Raw genomic sequence first — 9,794 nt, forward strand, 5'->3', positions numbered from 1 at the left:
TCTGTGAACGATATACAAAAAGAATTAGCATATAATAACACTATAATAACAAATTAGGAGTTTGCATTGATCAGGTAAAACTCCACTGAAAGCAGAGGCCACTAACTACTAACTGACTGTGGCACTAACTACTCAAGAGTTCCAGTAAGATCCTGGTCTTTGATTTGAATCCTGGCTCAAGCACTGCTTAGCTCTGGAACTTTTTATAGCATGGCTCCTTCATCTGTGTACTGGGGAGGGGGGACCAAGATGGCGACGGGGCAGTAGGGAAACGCCACAGCTCTCTCCAACCAAAAAGAGAGTTCGAGTTCCAACGCTTAATCTCCCCAAGAGACCGACATCTGTGTACTGGGCCAAGTACCATCCATCTCACAGGGATTAGTTACTGATGTGAAGCAACCAAAATACTGTTCTCATGAACTCATTACAATCTCTTGTCACAAATGTTCAAAGTGACAAGTGACAGGAAACTATAACAAACAGCTATTTTAAGATTATCTAATCTACAGGTAGAAATTGTCACTTAAAGGCCCTTCCAACAAAAACAAAGTAGCTCCAATTTTAAAGTCTTAGTTGTTTTGTTTTGTTTTGCTTTGTTGGTGGTACTTGGGCTTGAACTCAGGGCCTTGAACTTGCAAAGACAGATGCTCTACCACTTGAGCTATGTCTCTAGTCATTTTTCACTTTTTCAGTTTTTTGGAGGGTTTTTTTGTGTTTTATATAAGAGTTGACTTAAAGACCACAATCCTGTGCCATTACACGCACACACACACACACACACACACACATACGCACACACACACACACACACACACACACACACACACACACATATCACATCCACACTTGTTGGTTTCAAGACTCACCCAGTCCTGTGATTCATAAGCATTCCATTTAGACAGATCAAGTTTTCTAATAGTAGTCAAGCTATTTTTAATTATTTGAAAAGCATAACAGCAAAGTCAAAAATACTGACCAAGGCTCAATACATTTACAGAAAAGAAGAAAAGTGGCCAGTGGTGTAGACATACTTCCCAAAGAGGCAGAAGGCACATTTAGAATGAAGGAATAAAAAATAAGAAATAAGGAATAAAAGGTTTAACACAGCGGCGCTAGTGGCTCATGCCGGTAATCCTAGCTACTCAGGAGGCTGAGATCTGAGGATCACGGTTCAAAGCCAGCCTGGGCAGGAAAAGCTGTGAAACTCTTATCTCCAATAAACCACCAGAAAACCAGAAGTGGCGCTGTGGCTCAAGTGGTAGAGCGGTAGGCATGAGCTGAAGACCTGAGGGACAGTGCTCAGGCCCAGAGTTTAAGCCCCATTACCAACAAAAAAAAAAAAAGGTTTAACACACCTCATCTCCAGGCTTGAAGTACTTCACGTCCAGTCCACACTCCATCACCACACCAGAGACATCCCGACCCAGAGTCAGAGGAAATTCCTCTCCTCTGGTTCCTATGTGTAAAGGATCACGCTTCATATTCAAAGCTGTTGCTCCATAGCCACCTACAAACCACAATTTAGCCATTTATTCTGAAACCAAGAGCAATATGATTTTTAAACAACTACAGGACACAGGCCAAGAACAATGTTAGCATCTTAAGATGTAGATTATAAATGGATTAACATTTTATAACTTTTTGACACCACACAGGAAAACATAAAAACAATGGGACATTTTATTTAAAGAAAATTACTTGGATAATCACAATCACTTATAAACTGAAGCCACCATTGCTTAAAATCTCTTTGAAATAGATTGTGAAATTGTCCAGAACTTTGAGTGATGTTGATCTGGTCAAGAAGCTCAGTAATAAATTGTTTTCCTAGCATGCCTGAGGTCCTGGGTTCAATTTCCAGCACCATAAATAAATAAATACTAAGACCTTCTAGTATTGTGTGTGTATACACACACATATGTATATGCATATATATGTACATATACTTTGTCTCTAAAGATGGTTCTTTACTAATTTATTAATTTGTGGACTTTTTTTGTCATCTAGCCCAGGCTGTCCTTGAACTCGAGATCCTCTAGTCCCCATCTCTGTGTTTGTGATTATTGGCTGTACCACCAGGCCTGGCTCATTTATGAACTTTTCTCTGTGTATGTGCACACACATATGCAATCCTGGGACTTGAATTCAGACCCTGGGTGCCAACACTGAACTTTTTGTTTTGCTCAAGGCTAGCACTCTACCACTTGAGCCACAGCACTACTTCCAGTTTTTTTGTTAATTGGAACTGCTCCAGTTGACTCCAAACTGCCATCCCCAAATCTCAGCTGCCTGAGTAGTTAGAATTACAGGCATGAGCCACCAAACCCTGCTCGTTCATGAACATTTTAAATAACAAAATATGTGGTGCCAAGTCTGGTAAAGAACACAAATGTTAAAATATTAATATTAATATTAAAAGTTAATGAATAAACAAGGCATGACTATAAAGTACTGGCACTGATTTGTAAGTTCTCATCTCCTAAAAGTCTTTCCAGAAAAATGACTTTAGATTCAGCACTGAGATTCCTGACTGGAAAAGAGCCACTGGGCTGTGTCGGTTCTGATGCCATAAATCAGATCAGCTGCTTTACTCTACATATCCTACATAAATGTCAGTTTCAAAAAGCTGAAAATTTTTTTTGGTTCTAAAAACTGGCTACTCTATCAGCAATAATACAAAGTAGTTTATTATGTAACTTCAATATATAAGATGACTTTTCAAAGACTTAGAAGTATTTTTCTTCTGCTCAACTTGTTTCTGAGTGTCTTCTTTCTATGGTAGGCTCTCCAGAGTCATATGCTTCTCTTTGCCCAGCAACATATGTCTGATGACTTTCCTACCCTTTAAGTCTCCCCTTGCCCCTTATTCACCCTGGGGGCAGTGTCACACTACACATCAAGAACAAAAAGCATCCAGCCAAGGGGCCAAGAGGGCATGCCCAGTGAGGACAGAAATATCCCAAAAGTCAAATGGTCAAGAAGGTCCTTGAAAGATGCCAAACTCATTAGGTTTGCAAATCAGGTCAACAGCAGCTAAGGGGCTTAAAAAAAAAAAAAGCAGTCCAACAACATATAGACTTAGATAGGAATACCTGTTCTGATGAGGTGCTTGAGAGAAAATGGGAAGACTGTGTGAAGATTCAACTCTCTCAAACAGATCTGTTAAAAGGGAAACAAAAATAAAGCAGTAGCTGGGCAGGACAGAGCAGGACAGGGCAGGAAGGGGGACAGGATAGAGGAAGAGTTTTTCAGTGATTTTCCCTCCTCCCAGAGGGAGAAATGATAGCAAATTTGTGTGTGATGTGAATAATCCAGAAGAAAAGAAGAAATTTAAAAAGGCAGAAGAGAATTGGTAAAATGATAGCCCAGGGTAGGAGAGAGGGGTTGAGATCAAGAACACAAGCAGAAGGCTGGCCCTAGATGGATGGCAGCAATGACAGTCCAGCGGCAAAAGGCAAAGTAAATACAGAGAGCTGCTGACAGGTGGATTCGCTTGCAAGAGTTGTTTTTCTAATGAAAAATCAAGGCACATTGGAGAAAGTGTTTGAAAGCTGAGACAGTCTCAGAAAAATCTAAGCTGAGAAATCATTATGCCAGCATGACACAACTACCATCTGGAGAGTTCAGACTGTATCTATCAGAGGGAGTGGAGGGTGGGAGTTGTGGTGTGGGGGAGAGGGGAGAAACTTTACATGTGAGATTCATAAAGATTACAAATTCACTTTTCCTGTCTCACATTCCTTTCATTGTTAAGAGAAGCAATTACTCACTGAAACTATGTTATGTGGTTTGAGCAACAGCAGTGGGCATTAAGCCATACCAAAGTTCAGCTTGTTTCAGAGCTGCAAAAAGGTTTCAGTTCTTTTTAGGGTTCAAGCCAGGAGAGCTAGGATGTTTATTAACTATTCTTTGTAACCGTAATATACTAATGCATCAAGTGTAGCCATGACACACTGGTAATATCCAAACTGACCCCATATCCAGAAGGCAGCTAGCCAGTAGTTGCTGCTTGGTGAGAATGAATAGGGCTCCTAAGAGTTTCTTCTCATTGACAGAGGTTTCACTTGTTCAGAGTTGGGTTGATTTGGAAAAATAAAAATCAATAAATCTGTCAGCAGCTTCAAAGACTTTATTTCCACTAAAGAAACTAAGTTTTGTTGATGTTATGCTGTATTTTTTAATTTCCTCATTTTTCTAGTCCTTTCTAACAGTTATTATTTTAATCCAACAGTAGCAATCTTTAGAAAACAGCCAGCCATCACCTTTCAAAATAAAGTACACACACTCTGTGCTTTCTTGTCAAGAGAAGTAATTGCTTCTGAGAGTTTTTACAATCTTCTACTAATTATTTTATTTCCCCAAGCTACCATCTGCAAAAACAATAACACTTTCTTGAAAAGAATCCATGGACAGTAGGATAACTTGCAAATAGTACTCCCAGACAAGTCACAAAACACCAAACTATCTCAAGAATACTCAATAAAAGTAAAATGTATGCTGAATAACAACCAAGGAAGTCCAAATGCAGCTCTTCTACTGAGATAAAAACATTAACACAACACACATCGTGTAAATGCATCCCGTAAAACAAAAGTGCCTTCAAGCCCATTGTAAAAAGAATACAGAATAAAAAATAGCAATGATAACTTCAAAACAAAACTACAGTTCGAAATGCAGCTTCATGGTAGTTTGCTTGGCATGCTCCAGGCCCTGGGTTCAATCCTCAACAACACAAAAGAAAAAATAGACTTCATAAGACAAAAATGAGTATTTCAATTTTCATTCTTGTTTATTAGAGATAAGATTCAAACTTTCCTGCCCAGGCTGGTTTCAAACCACGATCCTCAGATCTCAGCCTCCTGAGCAGCTAGGATTGATTACAGGAGTAAGCCACACTTGTATATGGCCTCAATTCACTGTGTGTGTGTGTGTGTGTGTGTGTGTGTGTGTGTGTGTGTGTGTGTGTGTGTGTGTGTGTGTGTGTGTGTGTGTGTGTGTGTGTGTGTGTGTGTGTGCGCACTTGCATATGACCTCAATTCACTCTGTGTGTGTGTGTGTGTGTGTGTGTGTGTTATGGCCTCAATTCACTCTGTGTGTGTGTGTGTGCACTTGCATATGACCTCAATTCACTCTGTGTGTGTGTGTGTGTGTGTGTGTGTTATGGCCTCAATTCACTCTGTGTGTGTGTGTGTGTGTGTGTGTGTGTGTGTGTGTGCACTTGCATATGACCTCAATTCACTCTGTGTGTGTGTGTGTGTGTGTGTGTGTGTGTGTGTTGTGGGCCTTGAACTCTGGGCCTGGGTGCTGTCCCTGAACTCTTCAGCACAAGGCAAGAACTCTACCACTTAAGCCACAGTGCCACTTTGGTTTTCTGGTGGTTAATTGGAGATAAGTCTCATGGACTATCCTGCTCAGGCTGGCTTTGAACACTGATCCTCAAATCTCAGTAGTTAGGATTACAGGCATGAGCCATGGTTGCCCAGCTTTCAATTTACTTTTTTTTTTTTTTTTTTGGGGGGGGGGGTCCAGTCGTGGGACCTGAACTTTGGACCTGGGTGCTGTCCCTCAACTCTTCAGCTCAAGGATAGCACTCTACCACTTGAGCCACAGCGCCACTTCCAGCTTTTTTTTTCTGCTTATGTGGTGCTGAGGAATCGAACCCACGGCCTCATGCATGCAAGGGAAGAGCTCAACTCCTGAGCCACCTTCCCAGCCCTCAATTCACTTTTAATAGAGCCTTCTAACCACAAACATTTTAAGACTCCAAAGTCTTCCTCTAAACCTCTTCCCCAAAATACATAAATGTGCAATATAATTATTCTCAGATTGTCTAGTCCAGTGCTATCCAATAGAAATATCACAAGCTACAATACATACTTTAATACTGAATTTATTTTGGGATTATTTCACTCAAAATATCCACAACACTGTCATGTAATCAATATTTAATTTTTGTATTTTAAGATGAGGATCACCATGTAGCCCAAGTGGCCTGAAATTTTAAATTCTCTGGCCTCTACCTCCCAGATGCTGGTATTATAGCCATGTAACAACTTTTGAGGGGGTGGGGAAGGGATGTTGCTTTTTTTAAATGCTAAGGATGTAGCCCACCATCTTCTGCAAGGTAGGCAAGTCCTATACAACCGAGCTATACCTCCTAACAAATTATATCCAACTTCATGGCAGTGAATGTGCATTTCCCTAAACCAGAACTTCGAGTTTGTTATGCCCTAGTCTTTTCAAGGAGTCCAAGTCCTTTCCTTCTCAAAAATCTATCTTTGTGCAACAGATTGAATACAGAAGTACTTATGAACATAAGTAGACAGCAAAGAGATATGTAAAGCTGTAAATAAAAAGGCTACCCTTTCATTAAATTTTCTCATTTTACAAAATAGTTTTTTTCACTATAACTTTTTTTTTTTAATGCTACTGACATTTGAACTGGCTTTGTGCTTGCTAGGCAGATGCTCTACTGCTTAAGCCAAGACTGTCCATTTTTTTGCTACAGTTACTGTTGAGATAAGGTATGGTATTTCAGCCCCAGCCAGTCTAGCCCATGATCTTCCTAATTTATACCTTCTGACGTGGCTGGGATGACAGGCACTTGCCATCACACCCAGTTTTTCTGTTGAGATGAGATCCTGCAATTTTTTTTTTAACCTGAATTAGCCTATAACTGTGATCCTTCCAATCTCAGCCTCCTGAGTACCTGGGATTTACAGGGATAAGCCACCGTACCTCGCTTCATTATAACCTCTTTGATAGTAAAACTCAGGCTCTATCAATTACTTGTTTCAGTACATCACATATGTTCTCGTCTCTCAATCATTATGCATTTTTCGCACAGTCATTTTATATTTTTTCTCCTGATTTAATTTTAATCAGTTATGATAAAACAAAGAAATAGTTTAACATTTTAGTTTTGCTTTCTAATAATATAACTATAGCTCACCTAAATTCTAGTCATTTTTAAGTGCAAAGAGGTCTTGAAGCCAAAAGATAGGAAGAAGATAGGAAAAAGAAGGAAGGAAGGAAGGAAAGAGGGAGAAAAGGAAGGAAAGAAGGAAGGAAAGAAAGAAAGGAGGGAGAGAGGGATGGAGGAAGAAAAGAGAAGGAAAGAAGAGAAAAGAAAATGATTGTCACTGTATTACATCACTTCAGGTGGGGGGAAATGTTGAAGTCAAACACATCTCTATAAAGCCCATGAACTGTTTCCTTCTATCATTAATCTTTTGATTATATAATTGGATACATACATGGAAAAACAAATCCATCATACATAGATGAATTCTCATCATATATGAGAATTGTTATTGAGGTACAAATAGCCCTTAAAAACAGTGACCCATGCTTAAATGAAACTACAGACAGCAGCTTATAACACAGAGGCTAACTACCCTGTGATTAACACTGACCTTAATCACCCCAAAAGAGGTTTTTCAATTTCTTCAGGAGACATAGATGAGTTCCCATCAGCAAGACTAACAGCATTTTTGTCATTTTTCCCCCAAAGTTAAAGTATTTCACCAATACAAATCAATCTTTTTTTTCTGCACTATAATAATAATCCTTGTATATATTTAAGGAATATAGAGCTCTTCAAGCTTTTGTCAGTGCCTACCCATCATATATTTTTGCAACCTAGAAAGGAACAGAAGAGGAAAAGTTGTTTTGTTTGTTGTTTTTGTGTGTGTTTTGTTTTGTATTTTGGGGGGGGGTGTCTGTTGTGGGGCTTGACCTCAGGGCCTGGGTGATGTCCCTGAGGCATTTTGTGCCCAAGGCTAGTGCTCTACCACTTGAGCCACAGCACCACTTCCTGTTTTTGAGTGGTTAATTGGAGATAAGGGTCTCGTGGACACTTTTCTGCCCAGGCTGGCTTCAAACTGTGATCCTCAGATTTCAGCCTCCTGAATGCTGAAATAAGTCATACACTTCTATGGGAAATAGAAAGGTATATTTTACCCGCTTGAAAAAAAAAAGATGAACTAGAAGAAAATGTGCTCATATCCTATTTAGAAGTAAGAAGTGTTGTTGCTTTGCTCATTGGATCAATAAAAGAAATTGTGTGAGCTCTACTAGATCAACTGGTAGGCAGGCACTGAATTCAGGCTCAGTCCTCCAGTAAGCAAAAGCAGAGCAAAGAAAATAGGTACTATAAAAATGCAAATTCAATCTGAGGATCAGGGTTCAAAGCCAGCCCAGGCAGGAAAGTCTGTTAGACTCTTATCTCCAATAAACCACTAGAAAACCAGAAGTGGCGCTGTGGCTCAAGCCGTAGAGCACTTGTGTTGAGCTGAAGAGTTCAAGCCCCAGGACCAACAAAAAACAAAAATGCAAATTCAGAACTGATGCAGAAACAACAAAACCTCTCAAACCTGTGATGGATCTAAGATTGCCATGAAAAGTAGACTTCTCCCATTCCCAATTTACTTTTTGAAGAAACATGGGCAAATAATCAAATTTACATTTTGTAAAAGATTAAAGTATATTCAGGCCATTCAGATTTCAAATTTTTCAGAAATATTTAGTGGTATAAAAATTCTAAATGATTCCTTCCTGTCAGTAAAAGTGTAGTCAAATAAAAAGTGACATATATATATATTTGCAGTAAAAGTGTAGTCAAATAAAGTAATATATATGTGCACATATATATGTACACACACACACACACATATGCCTAGCCAAATGTGGTAATACCATCTGTAATCCCAGCACTAAAGCAGGATGATTTGAGCAGGAAGCCAGATTGGGCTACAAAGGGAGGCTCAGTCTCAAAACAAAACAAAACAAAACAAACAGCTGGGCGTTGATGGCTCAGGCCAGTAATCCACTCAGGAGGCTGAGATTTGAGGATCGTAGTTAAAAGCCAGCTGAGACAGAAAACACCAGGAGACTTATCTCCAATAAACCACTCAGAACCGGAAGTGGCACTGTGGCTCAAGTGGTAGTGCACTAGCCTTAAGCTGAAGAGCACAGGGCCAGCGCCTAGGCCCAAAGTACAAGCCCCACGACCGACCAAAAAAAAAAAAAAAAAGAAAAAGAAAAAAGAACAAAATAACGGCATGCCTAGCAAAATTCTTACTTTAAAAACAAGGTAACCAAAACCATCTCGGAAAACTTACTTCTCATATTAACATCTATAGGATTTACACTGGCAGCATGGACCTTGATAATAACTTCATTTGGATAGTTGATGACAGGTAGCATCATATTCTCTGTGAATCGAAGGACTTCATTCTTCCCGTATTTATCTATCACCCAAGCGGGCATGACACTGTTCCTTGGAGAGGTAGTACTAATCTTCCTAATCAAAGACTTGGGTACAGCTTTGCTTCTCCAGAAACAGGCCGCGACACCAGCATTTCTTCTAAGGAGGCAAGTCTTCAAAACTTCCATGGTAAACAGTGGTGGCACTGGGTTCTCCAATAAAATGCACTCAAATGTTCACCCCTAAAGTAGGGCCTTCTTCCAAACACCCTAGACCGTGTTCAACACTGAGCATTCACTCAAACATGAAGTAACCAGATGGGACAACTAAAGAAAGAACGTGCAATTACTATTCCGCACTTGGCATGAGAAACGCGCCGATTCACGTTCCACCAGGATTCCGTCCGTTCTCCTCCCTCCCTGACATCCCCCCTCCCCTAAAAAGAAAGAAAGAAACGTCCTGCTCCGGGTCTGGTCCGTGGCCCCACGGCGGGACCAGTGCGGGCCACCCCGAAGCAAAGCGGAAGCAGAGGCTTCCAACTCCCGCCGCGACCCCCGGCCGCCGTCTCCTTGCCTGTCTCCTCTCC

General features: G+C 40.3%; 1 protein-coding gene across 1 annotated transcript in view; it reads right to left on the reverse strand.

Moving 5' to 3' along the window:
- Rtn4ip1 (reticulon 4 interacting protein 1) overlaps positions 1-9,750 on the reverse strand; it is a 47,157-nt gene extending 37,407 nt beyond the window's left edge. Inside the window, exons 1-2 of the mRNA XM_042682461.1 lie at positions 9,123-9,750; positions 1,356-1,507 (exon numbers count right to left, since the gene is read on the reverse strand). Of these exons, the coding sequence (XP_042538395.1) occupies positions 1,356-1,507; positions 9,123-9,396 (426 nt within the window). The 5' untranslated portion in view covers positions 9,397-9,750. The remainder of the gene's footprint in view (positions 1-1,355; positions 1,508-9,122) is intronic.
- Positions 9,751-9,794: the final 44 nt, after the last annotated feature.

The sequence above is a fragment of the Dipodomys spectabilis genome, unplaced genomic scaffold (assembly GCF_019054845.1).
Source record: "Dipodomys spectabilis isolate Male_0828 unplaced genomic scaffold, ASM1905484v1 ptg000001l, whole genome shotgun sequence".
In the NCBI taxonomy this organism is placed as follows: domain Eukaryota; kingdom Metazoa; phylum Chordata; class Mammalia; order Rodentia; family Heteromyidae; genus Dipodomys; species Dipodomys spectabilis.